The 26,092-nt window shown below is 45.4% G+C and overlaps 1 protein-coding gene across 2 annotated transcripts in view; it reads right to left on the reverse strand.

Moving 5' to 3' along the window:
* Positions 1 to 2,665: 2,665 nt before the first annotated feature.
* LOC128416974 (protein EFR3 homolog A) overlaps positions 2,666 to 26,092 on the reverse strand; it is a 47,372-nt gene continuing 23,945 nt past the window's right edge. For both annotated transcript variants that reach the window (XM_053395093.1, XM_053395092.1), the window contains 16 exons: positions 23,593 to 23,671; positions 21,969 to 22,104; positions 19,047 to 19,205; positions 18,120 to 18,234; positions 16,917 to 16,968; positions 15,082 to 15,254; positions 13,773 to 13,848; positions 13,464 to 13,625; positions 13,053 to 13,184; positions 12,042 to 12,109; positions 11,306 to 11,433; positions 9,471 to 9,559; positions 8,945 to 8,990; positions 7,708 to 7,811; positions 5,419 to 5,468; positions 2,666 to 2,799 (listed from right to left, as the gene is read on the reverse strand). In XM_053395093.1, the coding sequence (XP_053251068.1) occupies positions 2,694 to 2,799; positions 5,419 to 5,468; positions 7,708 to 7,811; positions 8,945 to 8,990; positions 9,471 to 9,559; positions 11,306 to 11,433; positions 12,042 to 12,109; positions 13,053 to 13,184; positions 13,464 to 13,625; positions 13,773 to 13,848; positions 15,082 to 15,254; positions 16,917 to 16,968; positions 18,120 to 18,234; positions 19,047 to 19,205; positions 21,969 to 22,104; positions 23,593 to 23,671 (1,675 nt within the window). In that variant the 3' untranslated portion in view covers positions 2,666 to 2,693. The remainder of the gene's footprint in view (positions 2,800 to 5,418; positions 5,469 to 7,707; positions 7,812 to 8,944; positions 8,991 to 9,470; positions 9,560 to 11,305; positions 11,434 to 12,041; positions 12,110 to 13,052; positions 13,185 to 13,463; positions 13,626 to 13,772; positions 13,849 to 15,081; positions 15,255 to 16,916; positions 16,969 to 18,119; positions 18,235 to 19,046; positions 19,206 to 21,968; positions 22,105 to 23,592; positions 23,672 to 26,092) is intronic.

Below are 26,092 nucleotides of genomic sequence, written 5' to 3' on the forward strand. Positions count from 1 at the left end.
CCAAAGTGACCCAATTATCCACAAACCAATTAAACACATGGGAAAGAAAAATAAAGCCTTGCTTGCACTTACTTGGTTTATTTTATTGCTTACATGTGGATTGCACAGTATTATCACAGTGTTCTTACATTTAGTCAAATGGCTCATTACAGAGTGCGCAGAATATATATCCAAGCATCAGTAAAATAGACAATTCGGTTGTTCTCTTGACCGTCCTCCGTTATAACAGCTTTCGTTTACACCTTAAATCTAAATTGCTATGAAATGCTAAACATTCTTTTACACGTCGTCAGCTGAAACGCCAAGGTGCAAGGTAGAATACGAACAAATGCCAGCAGTGGCAAACATCTGAACAGTGCCAAACTGTTCCCACAAGCACAGCTGGTCAAGCACATCATGGCCTTTGTGTCTTACACTCTCCAAAGTTCATTGACTTAAAAGGAACCGTTACAAAATTAGCGATAGTTGTCTTAACCATCCGTCCCGTCTCAGTGACCAAGGCACTGCAGTGCCTAAGACACTGCTTTCCCAGGCCTGTACAATTCACAGTGGAATGAACATTTTGGACCCAGCATGGCAGCTGTTCTGCATCTGCAGCTAGCCCAGCCTCAAAAGATCAATGCTCTTGCTTGCTTCTCCCCCTCCCCTGTTAAATGCTGAGCAAGAGCAACATTGCTTTGGGGAATGCAGACGCCCACTAGGCAACACACCAAAGGCAGGCAGGTGAAAACAACTCAGGTGAGGCTTCAAAGCAAATATGACATGAGGTGCAAGGCATCTGTTGCATGCAGAGCTGATAGGAGAAGCGGCTGGGTGTGTTTAGCACCTCGATCCACCGACTGCATGAGTGCAAATCAAAACAGCATTCTGTTATTTTTATATTTTTATATATATTTGTACAAAAGCAGTCACACGATAGAAAAAAAAGCAGCAGCGTGCATGATCTCAGTGTGCGCACTGACGTCAGATTAACTTTCGTCTTCAAATAAGACACCACTCTGATGACATCAGACGCCAAGACATCTTACCTTCCAAAACCAAAAAGTGGAAGCTAAGGGCGTCAAGAAAACGGCACCACGTGCTATGAGGGGCGCTGGCGCCTGTGGTCTGAGCAGGGCGGAAGGGTGGAGCAGCTGCAATCACAGGGGAATGCTGTACGAAAGAGGCTGTTTCGTCATCCGCTAAGAGCTGTGATTGCGCTGTCAAACTGAAAAGAAGGGCTTGGTTACCTGCCTGAGCCCGGCGAGTGCTTCCCAAGATTGACAAACTAAAAAAGCTGGTAGGGAAGACCCTGCCCTCTCCCACTTCGTTTTTTTAAAAAGCAAAACGAAAACAGCGTTTGGTACACCGTCAAGCTAACCTCTCTCCACACCTTCCCAATTTTATGCTCAAATGCTGATCTGGCCAAGCCCCAAGCTGTTGTTTTCACACTGAGCGGCGCAATCGGGCAGCGCAGATGTCTTTCAGCTTTTTCAACAAAACTGAAATTGTGAGTTGGGCATAAGAAAATCTGGCCTGTTTCTTTTGTGATGGGTGTTAAGTGCTCCTCCCTGCATGCAGGGATATAAAGGCCAAGGGAGCCAAATGTCTCACACTTTTTATCCTTGGAGGAAAACGTAGCAATGAAGTTACAGCAGATGGAAGTTGGTGCATTTTTAAAATGCAACGACTTCTCATGGAGGGGAGGGGAAGCACGCAATAAAAATTCTAACCTCTCCAGGAAGCTCCATCCATGCATTTTGTTTTTTCTCTTTCAGTTGACAAAATATCACTAAAAGGCTATACCACTATACTACAGAAATATTTCAAGGAATAACCAGCTTCTCTTTTTCAATTTCAAACAGAATGAGTTAAAAAACAAAAACAAAAAACTATTTACCATTTGAAAATGCCCTTAATCTCTTACGCTATATACCAAATATATATATGTCTATGTATCTATTTGTCTCGTTTAGGTACTCTAAAAGCAACACAGAAAAATATGTTTCCCCCCAAAAAGCACAGGGCATGAACTAGACACATTTAAGACATCAAAAATATTTCAAGGTTTTGGTGCTTGTACAGAAAGAGGCATTTCTTTGCCACAGCAAGGCTTGTGATGTGGGAAATCACATGTGCAAAGAACCACAAGGAAGGCATGGTACATTCAGATCTGCTGCTGTGATTGGAGAAGGGGCAAGGGGTCACCCCCAGGCCTGTGGTTTAGTATTATGGGATTACGACTAGCAACGTGTCTACCCAGCATTGCTTAAGGTGCCGAGGTTCTTGTGCTGAAAGAAGCCAAAGAGTAAACAAGCCAGCAAAGAGTTTGCCAGTTAATCCTACGACATCGAGACAGTGCAGATGCCACAGAGCCTGTAGCTCCTAGTCTAAAATTCTCCAAAACACAAAACGATTTGGCAAAAGAGACCGTATTACACTTGTAAACATTTTTCTTTTTACGCCAAAGAGAGGAAAAAAAGAGAGTGTGAATTACTCTGAAAAGGAGAGATTTAACTTCAAGAGCAGAATGATCAGGGTAAGAAACTTGTGATGTGGGCACCAGCCCAACGGCCCCCAGTCCAGGGCTATGTCTGAAAGCTCTATTAAAATGTGATAGAGGGAAGAGGCAAGGCTGAGCTCGAGGCTCGTCTGGAACTCTACACAACATGCTCTGAATGTGAAATAATGCCCAGCAGAGGCCAGAAGACTCTTTAATACACACAAAGATCTGGAAACTTCATCTCATAGACCGGAACGGATTGATAGTGGGTGTGTCCAGCCGTGATGGTCAGCGTCCCAGAAGGGCTGGGAGGAGGGCTGCAAAGGAGACATTAAAAGAGGGTTAAGATCTCACAGCATGTTTTGTCTCGTCTCAGCTATCAGAATCGGTTTCATGACTATCAGTCAGACTGTCTCTCCAAGATTTACCATTTGAATACAGTTATCTGGGGGGGGGGGAATGACTTCCTAAGTACGTTCATCGATAGCGGGAAGTCAAGATATGAATTAAGGAGCCAAGCTGAAGCTGTTTTAAAAATGGCTTGAACTCCCTATGTAAAAGTTGAAATGAAAATGTTTATATTTATTATTTTCTTTTTGAAATTTGTTATTTACTTTTCTGTTTTTTATTCTTTGTTCTGTTTCGTCTTTTTATATTCTCTATTTCTCTTTTTAGTTTTATTTATGTATATGTATGTATTTATGTATATTTGATGTATTTATGTGTTTGCAACTAATCATAATAATTAAAAAAATAGAATCAGTTTAGTGGAGAACACCAGCCTTCTCAGGACACAGAGCCAGATCAAGAAAGGCTCTCTTGTGAGATATTCTCCTTGCCTTACTTATTTTTGAATTGCCTATCCTGCCTTTCTGTCAAACTGATCCCCGAGGCAGCTAGCAATCCATAAAGCAATTCAACAAAGCAACACAACAGGACCGTAAGGGAACTGTGGCAAGACACAGACCCAAAGAACCCAACATGGACCCAATTAGCTCAAGACACAAAAGCTGAGTGAACCAGATGAGTTTCAGGCCTGCTTCCTAAAGATCATAAAGAGAGAAGAAGGGATGGGGACAAATCTCACTGGTCATGGTTTTTGTTTTAGTAGAGTAAATGGAGAGTGTGAATCTTCCATGTCAAGTCGGTTTGGCGCTGTAGGAGCCATTTTCTTTTTTATATAGGGTTTTTGATAATTTTATACATATAAAACACAACCATTTCAAACATTAAAATACAAGGTTCTTTTGAACCTTTGGACTTCCTCCCTCCCTCCATGGATTCCATGTTTAAGTTTAAATTTGCTGCATCTTTTACCATTATCCATCTACAGTGGTACCTCCGGTTGCGAACAAGGTCCATTCTGGAGGTCCGGCCACATCCCGAGGAATTTGCAACTGGAGGACCGCTTCTGCACATGGCGCGATTTAGCGTTTCTGCGCATGCGCACGGCGCATAAAGCGTTTCTGCGCATGTGTGCGCGGCGAAACCCGGAAAAAATACTTCTGGTTTTGCCGTGTTAGCATCCCGAAGTTTACGTATCCAGAGGGATATGTAAGCGGAGGTACATCCTCTTTATGGTTCTGTCCATATCCAGGGAGACTACGCCATTCATATCACCCATTCAAATTATTTTCTGGTCCATAATGGTAGGAGCCATTTTCAACTGCAAGGAGCCCCAAGGCATGCTGGGGCAGCCACTCCTCTGTTCACCCAGTTCCCCATGATGGGGAGGAGATGTCAATCATGTGGTTCTGGGCTTCCCACATTTCTCTGGCAGCGCAGTGCTCCTGCAGCAAGCCTGGCACCAGAGTAACATGAGGAGCTGCCTAGGAGGACAGCACTGGCGTGTGCCAGCTAGTGACAAATCAGGGGTCCCAATCATGGAGGCCCTCCCTTGCAGGAGCTGATTACCCGAGAAAGTGTAGTAATAGTAATTTATTATTATTATTATTATTATTATTATTATTATTATTATTATTATTATTTATACCCCAGCCACACTCTGGGCAGCTTTCAACAAAATATTAAAATACAGTAATGCATCAAACATTAAAAGCTTCCCTAAATCCCTAAACAGGGATGCCTTCAGTTGTCTTTTAAAGATAAGATAGCTGCTTATTTCCTTCACATCTGATGGGAGGGCATTCCACAGGGCAGGCACCACCACCAAGAAGGCCCTCTGCCTGGTTCCCTGTAACTTGGCTTCTCTCAGGGAGGGAACCCCCAGAGCTGGTCCTCAGTGTCCGGGTAGAACGATGGGAGTGGAGACGCTCCTTCAAATCTACTGGGCCAAGGCCGTTTAGGGCTTTCAAGGTCAGCACCAACACTTTGAATTGTGCTTGGATATGTACTGGGAGCCCATGTAGGTCTTTCAAGACTGGTGTTATGTGGTCTTGGTGGCCACTCCCAGTCACCAGTCTAGCTGCCACATTCTGGATTAGTTGTAGTTTCTGGGTCACCTTCAAAGGTAACCCCATAGAATCATAGAGTTGGAATAGACCACAAGGGCCATCGAGTCCAACCCCCTGCCAAGCAGGAAACACCATCAGAGCACTCCTGACATATGGTTGTCAAGCCTCTGCTTAAAGACCTCCAAAGAAGGAGACTCCACCACACTCCTTGGCAGCAAATTCCACTGTCGAACAGCTCTTACTGTCAGGAAGTTCTTCCTAATGTTTAGGTGGAATCTTCTTTAGATAGAGCGCATGATAGAGCGCATGGCAGTAGTCCAAGTGACAGATAACCAGAGCTTATGTAACGCTTATGGGAAGCTGCTGTGTGCCTGTAGCTTTATTTCCTTACCACTCAGAGACAGGTCGGCACCTTTGGCCACAGAAACACTATGCCCAACACTGGTTACTACCACAACCCCCCCCCCCGTGTCTCCAGGATAGGACCCCTTCCCCACCTCCAGCCCCGGCCATTTCCCTTACCGAATGGTGAGCTCCAAGATCTGAGCAAGCCGGTCGTGGAGGAGGTTTGCCTGCAGGGAGAAAACAGACACTTATCGGAAAGTATTCTGTGCAGGAGTGTTGCACCATCTGCTTCCCTTTCTGGAGCCTGGGATTTTCCAGGGGAGAAAACGGGGTTTTGTGTCATTCCAGGCCACAGAGCCCAGGAAAGAAAGAGCTCAGGCACACATACAAGCACTTGGCCAAGCAGGGGCCAAACTGTCTCGCAATGCGTTTGCTGAACTTTTAATGGGGAGTTTGTGTTCTGCCCTCTGGATGCTTCCAGTTTAGCCAGCTGTAGGGGTGAGGTGGGATTGCTATGAGGAATTATGAAAAATGAAGCAAGCCATTGTGTCCGCAATGAAAGCATTGCGTTGACTGGGTTTGATTCACTGACAATAGTTTCTGATCGAATCCCACAGGCCTCTCCACCTCTGCCATTTGCTTTCTCTACGCCTGACAGGCACGTATAAGCATTCTGAAACACAGGCCAGTTGCTTTATCGGGCATCCTGAGCCATAAAGATAGTATGCAGCTTTGATGTAGTTTAATCCTTAGGTAGGAAGAGAGTTCACAAGGAGATAGTACATACTCTTTCCTTGCCTGTTTATGACCTCCGGGGTTTCCTAAAAGCATTCCTCCTTGCTTCCTCTTTTATTTACTCTGAACTACATATGCATGCTCAAGTAGGAAATAGTTTCTTTGTAGTTAAAAGAATTTCTCTGATCTGACTTTGTCCCATGTGGGGATTTTGAAATGCTCAGAGGAAATCTGATTGGTTCTTACGAACACTGTGTAAAAAGCTCTTTTGTGAATAAAACGACCTGGGCCGAGGAGTGGAAAGGAATTATTATTATACGCACCCCTCCCAGAGTCTTGCTGGTCAAGCCTCGTGTGTATTTTACTAATCAGAGTCCAATCCTTCCTTGCTATGGGAACGCTACAGCCAGCCAGAAAGGAAACCAGCATAGAGCCCCACCCTGCCCTCATGTAGGCCACAAATTTGTGGGCCACAATTCTCTTGCAGGGACCAGACACCCTGTTTCAATGACAGGTGAGATGGTTCAGAGTGAATTTTGGTCCAGGCCACCTCTCAAAGCCCTCCTCCCCCAGATCTTACAGCACCACAGAAAAGTCTGGTGTCAGGGACTGGACTGAGGAGGAATGGTGGGGGCTGCCACCCTCTCTTCCTGAACCTTCCCAAGAAGAGGCGGACAGTATAGATTTAGAGCAGTGGTTTGCAGAAGGTCATAGTTCCGAGGCTGCAGAGGGGAGAAGCTGGGAAATATTGGGAGAGCAGCAGGAAGAAGCAGCTGGGGAGAGACAGTTGACAGACTCAGGGTCTTTAGAAAGTATTCCTACCTGTCCCCAAGGACCCAGCATGCATTGAGGGTAGTAGAACAGAAACCTCAAGAGGCAGAAAGACTTTAACGTTTGATTTTTTTATCGTGTTTTTAATGTTCTGTTGGGAGCTGGCCCAGAGTGGCTGGGGAAACCCAGCCAGATGGGCAGGGTATAAATAATAACTTTATTATTATTATTAATGAACTCTTAATGAAAGAGTTCTCCTGCTGCTGTTTTCTGCAGATGCAATGGAGGCGGTGAAGAAGGTCCTCGTTGCCGTTGCTGTCGCCACTTGGTAGGCTCGACATTGAGCTCTAACCTGTGTTCGGTCAGATTCAGAATGAGTTTTCCGCCACCAGTGCTCTAGCCGTCTCAGCGATTATTTCATCGCCCTCAGCTCCGCGGAAAACCCACGGGGCTGTCCGGACTCCATGCAATCGGAGAGGGCACTTTGGAGCCAGACAGTCAATAGCCTTGGTTAACTCCGCATTCCAACGGGTCACCAGGGAATCAGCTGAAAGGCCATCAACATGGGATAAAACATCCCCTACCACTCTCTGGAAACCATTTGGTTTCCAGCCGGCACAGGGATGACGTAGAATAGGAGGGACTGAGAGGGTGGGACTTTACTTGGAGCAACGCCATTATCTAAGAGAGACCACATTCCTTCTTCTCTCTCTGTGAATACTGAATAAACCACTTGGTAAGAACTCTTCTTGTTTATCTGCTTCTTGGCTGACACCGTGGGAGGGATCAGATTCCCTCAAGCCTGACACCTGGTGTAATAGCCAAGGTCATCTAGCAGATTTTAGGTAGGAAGTCTGTTCCAAGCCCTTTACTCCTAAAAGGTTTTCGTACTCCAAGATTGCTCCTCTTCTACAGATTTCCTTATGGCTCACACAGCAAGATCCCGATCCCTGGGCTCACCTTGGTTTCACACTGGGCTGCAATCTCTTCAAAGGGAGCTTTCTGGAACTTCTCAATCACCAGGCGCCTCTTCTCCTTCTCTTGCTCTTCAAGACCAGTGTTATCTTTGGCAAGGGAAAGAGAGAAATGGAGTAACTGCCAGAGACTCTTTAGGGAAGACTAGCACAACACATAAGCAATTATTGTTGTTTATTAAATTTGTATACCGCCCTTCATCCAAAGATCTCAAGGTGGTTCACAACAGGAAAATATGTACAAAATACATGGCAATCCAGCTGAGCACAGCCCATCGGGGATTCCTGAACTTCCTAGTTCTCCTGCTTGGCTAGGACTGCAAAACCAGGGCTTCTGTCAAGCACTTGTTGGGCCACAGTGTGTGGCGAGTCATGGGCTGCATTTGACAGGGTGGGCAACAAACTGTGCAGGCTTCCTTCAGGGGTAAGCTTATCAGCACCTGCCAAAAGGCTTTTGTCACTCAAGTTCAATTTTGTGAGAGATTCTTCAGTGGGCACCTAGAATTCCATCCTACGCACTTCATGCTCTTTGAATAAATGTTGTGGTTTTGAGGCACTTGCATGCATGTATTTACTAGGAAAGTTTTGAGTAAAGATGTTTATTATGAGAGATGAAAGTGGTCCAAGTCAGAATCTAAGATATTGGTCTTTCCAAAGCGATTTCATACTGTCTTATTTCGCAAAACATTGGAACCCAACAGGGTTGCCTAATGAAGCTGAAGGTTCAGGACAGGCATGGCCGCCTTGGTAGCTCAGTCAGTAGAGCAAGAGACTTTTCAGCTTAGGGTTGAGAGTTCGAGTCCCATGTTGGGGCAAGAAGATTCCTGCATTGCAGAGGTTTTGACTAGATGACCCTGAATGCCGGTTCTGGGTGATCTGAGTGGGGCGAGCTCTGCTGGGCTCAGGTCTGTGGGACACAATATGCTGCACTAGAGAGATCCTTGGTTTCACCTAGCAGGACTCTCCTTATGGTATCAAATGTGTAACGATATTTTCACACCTTCACGTTGCCTGACATGATTCAACAGGAATCTCTGATAACACCGAAAGCACTCAAGTAATTGCAGCAGGCGGCTGTTGCAATCAGAGAATCTTCCTTACAAAATGCTAGACGAAGATCTTTTCTTAATTTCAAATCATAGGCTGTCTGGTAAGGGCCAATGCCTGCTGGAGGGGAATGCAGGGAGAAAGCTAGCTTCACAGGGAACTGAGGGCAATCTCACCTATAGCTTTCTTCAGTGCTTCAAAGGTAATTTCCTCCGTGTTAACCTGGAGAAAAGATCAGATATTTGTTTAAACCACATAAGCAACTGAACCATTTGGGGGTGGGGGATGCAATTCTTTGTTCTTGTTGACTCGTGACTTTCTGCAAAATTTGGAACAGATCAGCTTGTTTATAGGTAGTCATTATTTGGTGGCAAGTCTGGGTGTTGGGGGTGTGTGACAGAGAGTAGGAAGTTGAGCAGCTGAGATTAAAAATTAAAAACTGCATATCACCAGAACAAGAATTTTACTTGTCAGGGGTCTAAAATTCTGAAGTAGAGGGTTGTTCAAACAGTTGTGAGGTCAAAGAAATTAAATGTAAGAATGACACCAACCACAGAACATTTGCATTGTCAACATAGCCTCAGGAGCAAGACTCTAAATCACGGACAGCACAAAATTATTCTGCCCTCTTTCTAAAATGAGAGGGGCAAGGGAGAAGTTCCTTTAAGACTCATCGCACAACCTGGCAGAGAATAAACTCACCTTGTCTTCTGTGCCATTGCCAGGGAGGATGTCCACCTGAATAGATACAGTATCCACAATACTCTTCCTTCGGGACAGCCGGTCTTCATCTGCAGACACGGACAATCCAAAATAAAATTTAGAAAGAGCCTTTTTTTCGTTGTGGAGGAGGAGGAAGGGCCCCTTCTGAAACAGTAGCCAACTAAGTTCTACTGAGAGTACTCATTAAAATAAATGGACCTACTTTAGCTAAATCCATTCATTTCAATGGGTCAACTCTGGGCAGGACTAACATTGAAGACAGCCCATTGAGCTTACTGACTTCTTCGCCATTTTCTACATTCTGACAAAGCTAACATGTAGTTTTATTTAGTGACCATTTAGTGGCAGTTACGGTGCATCTCAGGGTCAAGTTTTAAAATAATTTGAGTGGCAGCCACGGATGTGACAGATGGCTGGGACAGGAAGGGTGGTGGTCACAAGAGGCCAAAGAGTTACTGCTCTGGCCTGCAAGGCATCCTACAGAAGAGAACCCCACCCCCCCGCGCCCAGCTGTACCAGGGGACCCCTTGGAAAGTTCACACCACTGACCTAGATGGGAGGCAGACCCCCTTGTCCATCGTCAAGCACCCATCTAAATCACAATCTGGGCACCTGCAATTACTAATCCAAGGGGACAAGTTGTGCAGGACAGAGGAAAGGAAAGGCCCCCGGAACAAGGAAGGATGAGGGGGAGAGGATTCTGACAGCATGGCTCCCGGTACATTTCCGAGCACAATTCAAAGTGTTGGTGCTGGCCTTGAAAGCCCTAAGCGGCCTCGGCCCAGTTTACCTGAAGGAGCGTCTTCACCCCCTTCGTTCTGCCCTGACACTGAGGTCCAGCTCCAAGGGCCTTCTGGCAGTTCCCTCACTGCGCAAAGTGAGGTTACAGGGAACCAGGCAGAGGGCCTTCTTGGTAGTGGTGCCCGCCCTGTGGAACACCCTCCCATCAGATGTCAAAGAAATAAACAACTATCTGACTTTTAGAAGACATCTGAAGGCAGCCCTGTTTAGGGAAATTTTTAATGTTTGATCTTTTATCATGTTTTTAATGTTCTTTTGGGAGCCACCCAGAGTGGCTGGGGAAGCTCAGCCAGATGGGTAGGGTATAAATAATAAATTTTGTTGCTGCTGCTGCTGCTGCTGTTGTTGTTTTATTGAATTTCTATTCCTCCTTTTCAAAGAGCTCCAGGTGGCATGTAGATGACTCTCCCCCTCCTCATTTAATCCTCAGAGTAACCCTGTGAGGTAGATTGGGCTAAGAGGCAGTGATGGACCCCAAAGGCCACCCAGTGAGTTTCACGGCTGAGTGGGGATTCAAACCCTGGCCTCCCAGGTCCTAGTCCGGCACTTCTGCACCACACTGGCTCCTCATGGCATTATCCCACAAGTGGATGGCGGCCTTGCAATAGATGTAACTTCATATTTCTTAACTATCACTTTGAAAAGATAAGGCAGTTGCACCAGGTTTCAAGGAAGGGCTGGAAGAAGATGGTCCCAGGCTCAATTCTGAGCATCTCCGGTAAAGTTAGGGGGGGAAACCTGCCGGAAACCCTAGAGAGCTGCTGCCAGTCCGTGTAGGGAGACTTAGTCCTATGGACCATAGATCTGACTCTGTACAACACTCTGTGATTGTTAAGAGTGTGAAAAGCTCCAGAAGCAAAAGAAAAAACAAACCACATTTACTCCTCCAGAAATTGGAGTTCTGCCTGCACCCCTATTTGATGCTCACGGCAAGAGGCAGGTGACCAGCCGGACGTGAGACACAAGCATGATGAACGAGCAGGCGCCACAATCAGAACTGCGCAACCGCTCACCTGTCACCTGGGGCACGTAAGGCACAGAGAGCCTCTCCACGCTGTATCCGCTGCCGCCCAAGGATTCCGCAATCTTGTGAGTCAGGAAAAACAAGTTCTTGTCGTCCTTGTCTAAGGCTTTGGGGAGACTGTCGAGAGCAAAAGTGCAGGAGTTCAGGCAAGAAATTAAGAAGGCGCAAGTGGGATGTGCAGCTCAGGGGATCGGAAGGAGGGGAACGCTCAGAGTGCCAGCCAGCCAGCCATGCCCTCCTCCAACTAACCCCATTCCTCTCTTCACAATATTCCGTCCCCTCCCCCTCCAATCAATCAACATTGTCATAAACAAATTTAACAAATTTGTCATAAGCAAATTTTAAACCACTTCACACTGTATGCTTTTCAAGCTATCACATCATTTGAATGTAGCAAGAGAGAATAAATAAATTAGGAAACCACTCAAGGAAGCCCTGTTTAGGGAAGTTTTTAATGTTTGATGTTCTATTGTGCTTTTAATTCTGTTGGGAGCTGCCCAGAGTGGGCAGGGTATAAATAAATAATAATTTATTATTATTATTATTATTATTATTATTATTATTATTATTATTATTATTATTATTACTCAGGCACTGGAAACAGCAAATTAACATGGAGACTCAGTGTTCACTTTAGGTATTAAATTTCCCTCATCTTGTTGCAAAAGTCAACCAACTGGCCACAATGCAAAATTTCCACTACTAACAAAACATGCAACATTTACCTGCACTTGTCTCTGAATATGGTTTCTGGCAAAAAGTACGGTGCTTCCACAGTTCTGGTTTCAATGACCTAAAAAGCACAAAAAAATAAAATTAAACCATCCGCAGAAAAGAACAAAATCTGAACTGCAGAGGCAGATTCGTTTCTCTCTGCAGGGAGATCATTAACAGTTCGCAAAAAGCTGATTTTGCTGGATGCACTGGAAGACGGGTTACAGGACTATCAACAAGCAGGAACATGATCCTTCAGGGGGAAGAAAAAATCATCAAACATGCAAATTTGTCAAGGTGCAATTTTCAATTTGCACGTTGAACAGCTTGATGGCCTTTCTTCCCTGTGAAGGATTTAAAAGGAGGTTTGATCAGGTGGGAACCTAAAGAGAAAGACAGAAAGGTCCTGAGGTGTCTGCTGACAGGAAGGGGGGAAAGTGTTGCAAGAGACGAAGGGAGCAGGCAAGCCTCTACACATGAATGTGATCCACAACAATGTGATCATCACTTGATGGGGCCAACTCTCTTACAGAGCTTTATGCAGTATTATGAAGGGGCTGTATTATGCAGCAAGCATATTAATATTCGTTCATTCAAAATATCTATATACAGTGGTACCTCGGGTTACATATGCTTCAGGTTACATACGCTTCAGGTTACAGACTCCGCTAACCCAGAAATAGTGCTTCAGGTTAAGAACTTTGCTTCAGGATGAGAACAGAAATCATGCAGCGGCGGCACAGCGGCAGCAGGAGGCCCCATTAGCTAAAGTGGTGCTTCAGGTTAAGAACAATTTCAGGTTAAGAACAGACCTCCGGAACGAATTAAGTTCTTAACCTGAGGTACCACTGTACTTCCTGTCCATCAGATTAATTCCAGGGAAGTGTACAAAATTAAAACTCCAAAGAACAAGAAAAGCCACATTTTCTGCTGCCCCTTCTCCCAGAAATAAGATGCCCCCCAAGAATGCGGAAACTGGTCATCCCAGGGTAGGAAGACGGAAGGAAGGCACAACTGCGCACCTTGCTGATGTGCTGGCAGAAGGCAGGCACTGCGATCATCTGACTCAGGAAGTTGAGGTACGCGGCGACCAGCGCCATGATGCTGCAGCGGTGAGACATTGGCAGGTTATCCTCGTTCAGGATGGCAGTATCCTTTAAGGTGGGGGGAAGGAGAGGGAGAACATTGAAAGGCACCGACACACCTGCTTGAAGACATTTCTGGATCGTGCACAACTCGTGTTTCCAGCCAAAGTACACCCCCCCTGGGATTTTAGAAGACATCTGAAGGCAGGGAAGTTTTTAATGTGTGACATTTTAATGTATTTTTAATCTTTGTTGGAAGCCGCCCAGAGTGGCTGGAGAAACCCAGCCAGATGGGCAGGGTACAAATAATAAATTATTATTATTATTATCTCTTCCTGCCGCACATACCTGCAAGGCAATGGCCAGGCGGATGAGGTCGGTCACCACCTCTTCGTTGGCGAGTTCAATCGTTATCAGAGCAAGAGACGTGTAGAGCAGCTCAAAGTTCTTATGCACGTTGTCGACTTCTTTGCAGCCCATGTAAACGTGCCTGTACAGCTGCTGGCCGTGCTGCGAAGGAGAGGGAAATCTCAGGAAACGCAGCAGGTAGGGAGGATTTTTCGAAGGTAAGAGCAAATCAGTGAGAGAATGACAACGTATTTTAAGGGATGCAGAAGGAACTCAGCAAAGGAAAAGCTTCCTGCTTCTTGCAATTACCTTCTTCATGAAGCTCACATCTTGCCGCGAAATTTTGTCTCGCTTTATCTTCAGATCAGACACATCAGGTATTATTCTAGATATGGAACAAATACACAATTCTTAATTTCAAAAAACCCTAAACATATTATCATCATTGTGTGTTGAGACGAAGATGCAAGTTATAATTCCCCCCCCCATCTTTTCCAAGTTTGTGTTCAATTCCAGAGAATTCACAATTTATCATCATCAACTTATTATTTCCATTTCTTACCCGCTCAGAACCATAAGGACCCAGGACAGGTTACAGCAATTTAAATTTTAATATTAAAAACAGTTTAAAACAAGTTATAGTCACGGGAATAGGGTGGGTCATGAACAACTCTGATCATCTCTCTTTTGTCACATACTCAAGCGTTCATTTAAGAAAATACCTATATGAAAAATTCTGGCACAACTCTAGAATTTGTCCTCTTCAAAGGAAGAAGACGGAAGAAACTATGTTTACCAAAAGCAATACAGAATAGAACACAGATTGCTAATACAACATGACACTTAGTGAGATTGCATGCATTTGTGTTGCTGCTATTATTATTATTATTATTATTATTATTATTATTATTCCCCTTAAACAAAAAATGTCTCAAAGTGACTTATAATTCAAAAACAAAAATGCACAGAAGTTAAAACAAAGAACCACAAAAGTAGTCATGCTGGAAAAGTTAGAAACATCACATCATCATAAGCATGATCACTGTAAAGTTAGCCAACTGAAAAATGCTCCAGCAGAAGAGCTGAAGTATCAACGCTCAATAGCCTGAGCAAAAACAAAAATCTTTGCAAGGAGCTGAAAAGATGTTAATTGCAATTGCCTGTCAAGTTCCCCTGGGGAAGCACTCCTGAAATGCCCCTCTTGTTGTGACTCTCCATATTTTTTCTGGAAGGAGCACAAGAGAAAGCGAGGCAGTGGGAACCCCCTGTTAGGTCTAACACCTAATTAAAAGAACTCTTCACTGATTCACTGTGTAAGCATCAGCTGATGATTTGATTAAATCAATTAATTTGCATCTGCACATGAAAAGGAACAAGTTCTAAAGACAATTACTTGCCTTCTGACGATACATGCAAACAGGGAAATAACTCTCAAGGTAGGATTTGCAATCTCAGAGGCACCTTTTTGTCAAAATACTGCAGCCCTAGTTTATATACAGCAAAACCATTTCACAGGTTAATTTTGAGGCAACTGCGCCGATCATCACCGCATTTTCCTGAGGCTGTTTAACGCAAAGTGGCATTTCTGCTTGGTTTCACCCCCCCCCTGGTGTCCTACCTTATTCCTCTGAGCTTTGCTCTGTTGTCGTGCCGGTCAATAAGATTGTGTAGTATTTCCAGAACCAGCTGCCGGAGCTCGCTGTCTTCCGTGAGCGAAGAGGACAGCAGGGGATCCAGGAACGGGGCTGAGAGAACAGTCATGATGCTTTTGGCATTGTACCCCGAGGTGACCTGACAAGGGGTTCAAGACACAGCAAGTGTTACTGACGCAGTTCTTGCTCATCCACAATATTCAGAATAGCAGCAGCAGTTCAAATATACCTAAGCAGTTTGCACAGTGAATCCAGATACCTAAGGATGGATCATATTTTGCTGTTTACACATAGCATGACTTTTGTTGCAATTACGCTGTTTGGTTTTTTAAAAAAGTTGTTTTGTTAATAGTGTTTTATAGATTGCTATTGCTTTACTGATTATTTGCTAATTATTCGATATGATTTTCTATTATGTTATTGTTATTTATTGCTTGAGAGCTGCTTTGTGATTTATGTGAATGAAAAGCGGCATAGAAATATAATCCGTCAATCAACAGCAGGGCAGAGGCGGCTACCCTGCAACACTCTTGCAACTGATCTTGGATCTTGGATGAGCCAGTGTGGTGTAGTGGTTAAGAGCAGTGGACTCGTAATCTGGTGAACTGGGTTCACTTCCCCGCTCCTCCACATGCAGCTGCTGGGTGACCTTGGGCTCGTCACACTTCTCTGAAGTCTCTCAGCCCACTCACCTCACAGAGTGTTTGTTGTGGGGGAGGAAGGGAAAGGAGAATGTTAGCCGCTTTGAGACTCCTTCGGGTAGTGATAAAGCAGGATATCAAATCCAAACTCTTCTCTTCTTCTATTCCCAACAGCTCCACCTAGTGTGGCCCACAGTCAGGGCTGAAGGGAGCTGCGATCCAACAAGAGAAGAAGGCCCACAGGTGAGCTGCACTTGTGGAAGAGTATGGGAGCACAACTAGCAGGTGCCTTCTCACCACCTGTTCAACGTCTCGCATGACCTGGAAATCTGCTCTGTGTGACCCGGCCCTCAGTTTCGGTGACTGACTGGCCATGTGGACATGCTTCCTCATGTTGGCCCAAGATGCCCCACAAGATGGTGAATTTAGCTGTGGGGCAGTTGGTGGGAGAGATTCTACTCTTAACTAAAAAGGTAAAGGACCCCTGACAGTTCAGTCCAGTTCAGTCACAAACGACTCTGGGATTGTGGCGCTCATCTCACTTTACAGGCCGAGGGAGCTGGCGTTTGTCCACAGACAGTTTTTCCAGGTCATGTGGCCAGCATGACTAAGACGCTTCTGGCGCAACGGAACACCGAAACCAGAGCAGCACACAGAAATGCTGTTTACCTTCTTGCCGGAGCAGTACCTATTTATCTACTTGCACTTTTTGGTGTGATTTCGAACTGCTAGGTTGGCAGGAGCAGGGACCGAACAACGGGAGCTCACCCCGTCGCAGGGATTCAAACCACCAACCTTCTGATTGGCAAGCCCAAGAGGCTCAGTGGTTTAGACCACAGCACCACCTGCCGTTTTTAGGACCCACCTCATTTTAAAGTTGTTTTTAATGTTGCGTTTCGGTACTGCAACCCACCCTGGGAATTCTGGGTGAAGAGCGGGTAATAGATAAATAATAAAAACAAGAGTTCTCACCCACAGCTGAAATGAAATCGAAATATTTTAACTTATCCATGCATCCTACTCCATGACAAAAGCCTAGAGACCGTGTGTCCCAATGAAAACAGACACATCTCTCTCTCTCTCTCTCTCTCTCTCTCTCTCACACACACACACACACACACACACACCATACTCCTCTGCGGAGCCATTATCAGACTTACCATAAGCAAAGACCGCAGCAACATGATCTGAATCCTCCTGGTTCCCAAATCCCTGGATGGGAGCAGAAAAGAGCTGTACTTTAGATCAATATGGCTCCGTGATCCAGCTCACGCACTAGAACTGTGCATGTTTTGAGTGCAAGCTGCACCTCTGCTGTTGTTTCCAGCCAGAGCCACAGCCGGCTACTTAGTTTGGGCAAGTCCCCATAACTCTGTGGCAAACACTCTACCAGACCCATCTCTCAAGCAACGCACACCACACCCAGAGGCATACAGAACAGACTGGCAAAGAACATTGCGAGCAGCAACGTTTTTTGTAATTCCCTGCCGGATGGCATTCCAGGAGTCAACTCCAAGAGAGGAGAGGCATGTCCCAGATGCCTTCTGCTTACATTCCAGCTAAGTTCATTACGGCAGGCATAATATCCCATTTTTAATCTCCTGCTATGATTCACTACTGGCAACCACTTCCTGCCCGCTGATACCTGGAGTGACAGAATGCCCTGAAGGGCCATTCCTGCCATACTAGCACTGAGATACACACGGACCAACTGATAAGTCACACGTGCAAACTCAGGGCTGCTGCTGACACATGCCATGGGAAGGAGTCAGAAAATGACCAGAGGCAACAAGTAAGGGCAAGAATGACTTATGGGCATGCATCTTGCAAACTCCCTAAGACCTCCTTCACCATTCCTGCATGACTGTTCTGGTTCTTGGGGCAATTCTGCAGGAAGCCTGTCGGGAAAGGCAGGACCAGAGACAATCCTCAGTGAACTAAGACCTCATGGGCTTGTGAGCCATGCTCATCCGATTCTGTCACCCTCAGATCACCTCCTATCTTAAGCAATCTCACACATTCTCCTTCTGCAGGCAGCCACCCCTGGAGTCTGGAACTCCCAGACCTGATGGCTACGCAGTGCCACCTCTCTCCCTGCTTTCGGAATTATTTTTTCCTGGGAGGACTTTGGATCAACCATAATCCTCATTCCCACACCTGAAACAAATACTTAGTATGTGTGTACTGGGGAAAATGATCAATTGCAGGTGCTTAATTGTTTTTTATTTATAGCTAAGGGTTCACCAAGGGATCGTCTTCCCTCAAAGCCAGTGGAATTGCAAAGACAGCAGGAAGCGCAAAAGGCAGGCCACAGTTTTAAGAACCACCAGAGTTCTGGAACAGGCAAGAGGAAAAGTACAAACCCCAGCTGGCTGGTGTCCACAGTCTGAGATGCTGACCCAAACACAGGGACCTTCCCCATAACGAACATCATTATTTCGGAGCGCTGGTAATCTGGGAGGTTGCTGCCAAAGAAACCTACGGAACGGAAAAGGGAAGGATGAGGCAACGCTGGGCCATCTGTTCATAAAACAGAGAAGGCCTGAGAATTCAAGGATTAAATTGGGTCCACATCACCGTCTTCCTCCCACCAGATCTTCTGAAATAACGGCTGCCTTGTGTTAACAAATCTGAGTCACTGTCTGGTTTGGACAATCTCCCCCAGTTTATGAAGCTGGGAATGAGAGTCTGGCCCAAGCATTCCTCCCCTCCCGTGTGGGCCTCAGAGCACTTCATTCCAGTGTTCCCTGATGTCCAAACCGAGAAATTCTGCTTTAAATGTTAGTTAATCTTGACATTTAGACAGTCATTAGGCCTGAATTTCCTGGTTTGGATGTAACAGGCAGCTCTGGCTTTAAAAACCCCCACAAATGAAGCACTGAAGCCAGCACACGGCTGGGGAGGAGGAGAGGAGCTGGTTTAATAAGCTGAGAAAGATCACCCAGACCAGGCCAGCTCCCCTTGTGGTTTTCTTCTGAGAGGTCTCTTAGAAAGGCTAGGTTTATTCTGAGCCCCACAAATGTCTGTTATTCCCAAGGTGAAATGACCCAATTTCTCGAAACTGAACAGAAGCACTGAACTGCGTCCCATCTTGGTAGAAAGTCCTTCTAAGCACTTTGCAAGATGAAACCAGTGTGGTGGCTGGTGTCGTAAGCTACAGTCCTTGTGGTGAGGACCTGGGTTCAAAAGCTCAGCTCCATCATGAAGCTTCCCCCCAAAAAAATGCAACACAGGATTTCAATTTTTTGCTAGCATACACCCACCTAAGGGGGAATATCTGACTGACTCACCAATAGTTTGAATGATGGCATTCTGGACGATCTTCTCATCGCTCTCCTTTGTGCGGCTATTGAGGCTACCTTTGCCATCAGAGTCTTGGCCCAGTTCAAAATCCACACTCAAGCTCAGGTGCTTCAGCAGCGTGTTAAACACCTCCAGGACAGTTGGGCCTGTGCAAAAGACGACAAACACATCAGCCGGAATCTCGTTTTTCAAGGACAGGGAACTTTCACAAAACTGGAAGTCAGAAGCAAAAGCGATCTAGTTATTTTCCAAATATCCAAGGGCAGTTAACAATAAAATAACCACGAATAATATAATAAAAACTGAGAAATACATAAAGTCCATATACAGAACATGATGATGATGATGATACCCCGCCCACTCTTGGCCACTTCCAGCGAAATATAAGAACTGCATGACAGGCTCCCAAACATCAGGAAAATGTTTTGATGTTTTTCCTGACATCAATATCTATGTGCAGCTTCCCTATCAGAGTATAGAATCATAGTTGGAAGGGACCCTGAAGGTCCTCTAGTCCAACCCCATTGGACTAGATTCCTGCAATGCAGGAATCTCAATGAAAGCATCCATGACAGTATAAAATCTTGTCTGCAGCAGTATTTGAAAAACACCCTTTATCATGTTCTAACAGGTGTCTGTGAGCCCCTCTACACATGCCTGTATACCCACAGCGTTCCGCTTCGTGTGTGAGGCCACCGCTCTCTTCTTAACTGGGCCAGGATGCAGACAGTTGTGATCAGGGAGCACAAACAGTATCCAGCCTCAAGATGCAATCCAACACATTTCCCTCTGCTGTAGACCAGGCCAGGCTCCTTATCTACACAGCTCAGCGGTGGCCAGCCTAGTTGAGGGTCTTGCTTTGAGATGGGGTGGGGTTGAGAGATGGCCTGAAAGTGTGTGTTTTCCCCTGGTCTCCTAATCTTTTTTGCAACTGGAAATGCCACTGAAGATTGAACCTGGGACCTTCTGCATGCAAAGCCAGAGGCCCCCCCCTTTACCACTGAGCTATGATGGGGCTATAAAGGGACGCGGGTAGCGCTGTGGGTTAAACCACAGAGCCTAGGACTTGCCGATCAGAAGGTCGGCGGTTCGAATCCCCGTGACGGGGTGAGCTCCCGTTGCCCGGTCCCTGCTCCTGCCAACCTAGCACTTCGAAAGCACGTCAAAGTGCAAGTAGATAAATAGGTACCACTCCGGCGGGAAGGTAAATGGCGTTTCCATGCGCTACTCTGGCTCTCCAGAAGCGGCTTAGTCATGCTGGCCACATGACCCAGAAGCTGTACACCGGCTCCCTCAGCCAATAAATCAAGATGAGCGCCGCAACCCCAGAGTCAGCCACGACTGGACCTAATGGTCAGGGGTCCCTTTACCTTTTATGATGGGGCTATGAGGCGAACCCAGCTGCCAGGAGGAACTGCCTTCAGATTTGGTGAGGGTTTCTAAAATGCGTGCATCCAGCGGCAGACTTGGTGTCCTGTGCAAGGCCAAAATCTGACTCCTTCCCTCCTACCAAGCCCCCCCCACTGCCCTCCTAAATCGAGGTAAACAAGTTGCAGGTGCTTTGGGAAAGAGGCACGAAGCTCTGACACGGTCCTAGAGACCTCTCATCTCCTCCCCAAAAGCTGGGAAAGCACTAACAAGGTTTGGGAAGGAAGTGGGAGGACTTTAGGACCCTGTCAGAACCTCGTGCCCCCTTCCCAAAACCCTGCGCCCTTGGCTCAGTGCCCAGTGTGTGCGCACCGCTTGCACATCCCTAAATCCGCCCCATGCATGTTTCAAAGTACAAATTCCATGATAAAGATGCCAGCACCCACATGTGGAGCAAAACGTGATGTCTGGCCAAGAGGTTCCAGGGCTTTAGAATGAGGACACTCTGCACCTCTTACTCCTCATTAAGTTCAGACTCCAGAGCAACAACAAAAATCAAACAACAAAAGCAGTTTGTCGCAACAAGCGAGCACCAGAGTCAAAAGAAGACCAACAAACCAGCAAGCTATCACGCCAAGTTTCCGTTTTGGAAAAAGCTGAATTAAAAACACCCACCAACCGGAAAAAACAACGTGTAGAAGTCAACAACGGAAAGACAACGAGGAGAATCCACAGGGTGCCTCTTCTGCAACATGGACATCCTTACCATCTGGGTATCCTGTGGCCCCCACATCTTCCACGTGGTGAGTTTGACACCAAGCTCCATCGCAAGGACTCCCTTCCTGAGACTCCATTTATCGCACACAAAAATATCCTGGCATTCGCTCACCCTCTTCCCCAAGGACCACTTGTCCCTCCTGCTTCACGATCGCACTGAGACTCCTGCCTTTGCTCTGAGAGCCTGAGGCTTCCTGCCAGGTCTACTTCCACTTGCCTTCTCTCTCTCTCTCTCTCTCTCTCTCTCTCTCTCTCTCTCTCTGCGCCTACAGATCCTGCATTTTATCTGCAGACCAATTAGCAGTAATTAGTCCTTGCACGCTGGGTCACACCTCTGTTTACTGCAGCTACTTCCGGTCACAGCTCTTTGAAAGGGATAAATTAACTTTAGCACACATGCCCCAAGGCTGTCAAAAGGAGATTCTGAGAATATGATATTTAATATAACAAAATGATAAAAATAAAATAAATTAATAATAGTAATAGTAGTAGTAGTAGTAGTAGTAGTATACCACCCTTCATCTATATTCTCAGGGCAGTGGACAGCATTAAAATACAAGTCAAAAACACAAAATACATAATAAAAACAAGGGGGGAAAACCAGTAACTCCAATAATCTACTGTTCTTCTACCGGGGGGAAAGTAGATATATGAGGAGGGAAACCAGCATTAGACATGACACTATCTATTCCACATTTCCATAACCAACTAGCCCTTCCAAAAACTACCAGGTTTTTAAGCCATCCTGAATTAGCCGGTCTCACCAATGGATCCTTTAGCAGCAATGGCCACTGCCTCCAAAAGGACCTGGATGATACCGGCTCGAACTCGGGGAGAGTCTCGTTTGCAGCAATCAAGGTGCCCCAGGATTTCCTGTATCACATGATGAGAATACTGCGCCTGGGAAGGGGAAGGAAACAGCAAAAGCTCGTTATAGCCCTTCAAAATTACAGCTATGGCTCCAGAGCTGACCGTTCTAACTGATAATACCAAGGCACATTTGCACACCACCGGAGTTGGGTGCTTCAGAGAACCCGGTGGATAAGCCAGGCTGTATTACACTCTAAAGAGGCGTTTGAATAAAAGTGGGAGATGACAGAGTTTGAAGAATAAAGAGCACAAAGGGGGGAGGGTACACAAAATATTCATTGGAGGTCCAGAAAAGGCGCTGTGGGTTTTGAAGACGAATTTGATGGAACAGAAAGAACGAAATTAAATTTCACAGTAAAGGGAGCTTGAATTTCAAAACAGATGGAAGGAATTCCTCCTCACAGCAAACTCTACTAATTTTCAGTCCAGCAGAGAACAAATATCTTTAGGATGTTTTCATCTATCCTTCTGTTTCCGAACAGCATTTCCCTAAAACCTGGCACCTACAGTGAGTTCAATTTTGTCGATATTGAATACATTTTATCCCAGCTCTCCACCCCAGTATGAGGCACTTAGAGTAGCTCACAATCAACCTATAAATTAAAAAATAACTGAAAACAGATACAAGCAAAACAGATATATCTATCAAACTAAAAAACAGAGAGGGCAGGGGAGGTGAATGGGTGTGTAATTTATAAATAATAATAATAATAATAATAATAATAATTATTATTATTATTATTATTATTATTATTATTATTATTATTATTTATACCCCGCCCATCTGGCTGGGCTTCCCCAGCCACTCTGGGCGGCTTCCAAAAAAATATTAAAATACTGTAATACATCAAACATTAAAAGCTTCCCTAAACAGGGCTGCCTTCAATTTATGTATTTTAAATACTATGTTGGGAAAGATGGAGGGCGCAAGGAGAAGGGGACGACAGAGGATGAGATGGTGGGACAGCGTTCTCAAAGCTACAAACATGAGTTTGACCAAACTGCGGGAGGCAGTGGAAGACAGGAGGGCCTGGCGTGCTCTGGTCCAGGGGGTCACGAAGAGGCGGACACAACTAAACGACTAAACAACAACAACAAATACTATGTAAACTGCTTAGAGATTTTGAAGATTAAGGGGTATATAAATCCTGTTAAATAAAACTAAACATACAGATGGAGGGACAGAAAAAACAGTCAACAGAAAACCCTGCTAGAACAGAAACTATTTTTTAACCTGCCACACCATGAGAGGATACTCAAGACATATTACCTTCAACAACACTACAAAATATGTATCAGGAACTTGAGAGAAGAGAGTTAAACGGCAGAAACCAGATGCTAATGATAAATTCTCCAGCATGAACACCCCTGAAACGATTATGATGGACCCTCCAATGTTGCAGAAGCCTGACCCTGCGAAAAACCAGAGGGGCGTCTGCTGGTTCCAGCCCTAACTTCCTCCTTTGTCTTAATGGATTATTGTTGACTGACTATGAAATAGGTACAGGGTAAACATACCTGTATGGAGTACATGATGATTTTGAAGCAGTGGACAGCAAATTCATTGGGGTCCCACAGTCTGTGATGGTCTAAATGTCTGTTAAAAACAAACCATTATTAAGCACCTGTAGCAATTTCAACATTTAACAATGGGCTTGTTCGGATGTCAAATCCTAGTTTGGCTGTCGCATTACTCTAAGAAGCAGCAGCTGGCATAAGCAACCACTGTATTTAAAGGAATTGGGGCATTCTGGAATGAGGGGTGAACTTTTAGGGATGCTTCTCCAGGTGCATTTTTGTAAAAAGGTAAAGGGGACCCCTGACCATTAGGTCCAGTCGTGGCCAACTTTGGGGTTGCGGCACTCATCTCGCTTTATTGGCTGAAAGAGCTGGCGTACAGCTTCCAGGTCATGTGGCCAGCATGACTAAGCTGCTTCTGGCAAACCAGAGCAGCGCACGGAAACGCCGTTTAACTTCCCGCCGAAGCAGTACCTATTTATCTACTTGAACTTTTATGTGCTTCCGAACTGCTAGGTTGGCAGGAGCAGGGACCGAACAATGGGAGCTCACTCCGTCGCAGGGATTCGAACCTCCGGCCTTCTGATCAGCAAGTCCTAGGCTCTGTGGTTTAACCCACAGCGCCACCCACGTCCCAGCATTTTTGTACAGATGTCCAAATACAAAACATGTGCTTAGTGTAAGAGCTATGAGGAGTGAATGATTATGTAAACTGCAGGTTCCCCCTTCAAAATATTCCTACAAAGTGACCAAGAAAGGATTGAGGCTGCAAATCAGAAGGGGCAAATCACAAACTATTTGCCCTTTGTAACTGATGTAAGCAAAGGAGATTGTTGAATGTCAAACTATGTAAGGACTTCTGGCTGATGAGTAACCTCCAGATCATTACTTGCATGCCAGGGATTTTAAAGATGGTGACTTGGAAGGTAGGCTCCTCTTTCAACCACAAAGCTTTCTCTTCCATCTCCGCCCTCTTCCCTCTCTTTGCTGTTGCTTCCCCATTCTATCCATGAAGAAAGGGCTCCTGCCACATAAGTCCTCAGCCCAAGAAAAGCACGGAAGCACAACAGCCACTGGCTGTTCCAGAGCATCCTCCGTCCTCCGCTGTGCGGATGCAAGGAGTATTAAGCAGCAAATGGCTGTACCAAATGTCGCTGCACCATCTGGCTTGCTGGCTGGAATTTCAACCAGCAAGGATGATGAGCAAGCAAAACTTGATGTATTCAAATTGAGGAGCACAGGCAGGAAGGGGGCGATCCCATATCATCACATACAGCATCGCTTATTGAAGCTGAATGTGGGGGGATTTTATTTGGATATGTATTGTATCCTGCACACACAGGGCCATCCTATTTTTATCCTGATATTAATCCAGGAAAGCAGGTTAAGCAACCTGCTCAGAGCCAACCTAAATGAGGACTGGACACAGTCAAAGTCCGTACTCTGCCCACTACACCAAGCTGCTTTTTGTTCTTTTGGTTAAGTACATCTTCAGGATTGGCTTTTGGCTCATGGGACACAGACAGTTATATAGTAATAAATAATAATTATAATTATAATAACAATAATAATTTTTATTAATACCCCGCCCTTCCCGGTTCAGAAAACCGGGCTTAGGGTAGTTAACAACAAATTTAAAACACTTAATTGATGCAACAAAAAACAGCATGAAATACAGTATAAAATATGAATAACAATAAATTAAGAATTAAAAATCAATTTAGGGGGGAAATCCATCCAATAAACATTAGATGATCACCAGGGCTAGCTGGCTAAATTAGTCCTATTTGGGCCAGCGAGGAGACCAGGGGAGAATTAGCTGTGGGACCCCAGAGCAGGTAATCTTCATAAAAAGGGGAGAGGGAGGAAAGGAAGGGGAATAAAAGATCAGGCTAAGTTCAAATTGAAAGCCAGGCCCTGTGGAAGGAAGTTAAATCCTGCAGGGCCCTGGTCTCATGGGACAGAGCATTCCACCAGGTCGGAGCCATCACTGAGAAGGCCCTGGCCCTGGTGGAGGATAATTTGACTTCCTTAGGGCCCTGGACCTCTAAAGTATGATTATTCATGGACCTTAAAGTCCTCTGCAGGGCATACCAGGGGAGGCGGTATATACAGTGCTTGTTTTCTTTTTAAAAAATGTTGAGAGGTATTCTCATTTTCCTACTCATATTGAAATATTACCCCTCAATGAGGCCAAACTTATTAGATTCACAAAATGTTTAGGGGTATGCGTACCCGTGTACTCCTAGAAAAAAAAGCACTGGTTATATAGCAATATGGAAGATCAGAACAGCTGAGGGAAACAAAGTGTTCTAGGGACTTTTCAGCAGCCACAGCCAGCCTTGAGGGAGTTTTGCCAACTATTTCAAAGGCATTGCCTGCCCCAGGAAACGCTTAGAGGATTCTGGAAATTTCCAGCACAACCCTCTCGGGCCCTAAGATCAGCAGGAGAGAGCCTGTTGGTGCTGCTGCTGCTGCCATTGGCTTTTGCCCAGTTGGC

Source organism: Podarcis raffonei, chromosome 7 (genome assembly GCF_027172205.1).
Source record: "Podarcis raffonei isolate rPodRaf1 chromosome 7, rPodRaf1.pri, whole genome shotgun sequence".
Taxonomy (NCBI): domain Eukaryota; kingdom Metazoa; phylum Chordata; class Lepidosauria; order Squamata; family Lacertidae; genus Podarcis; species Podarcis raffonei.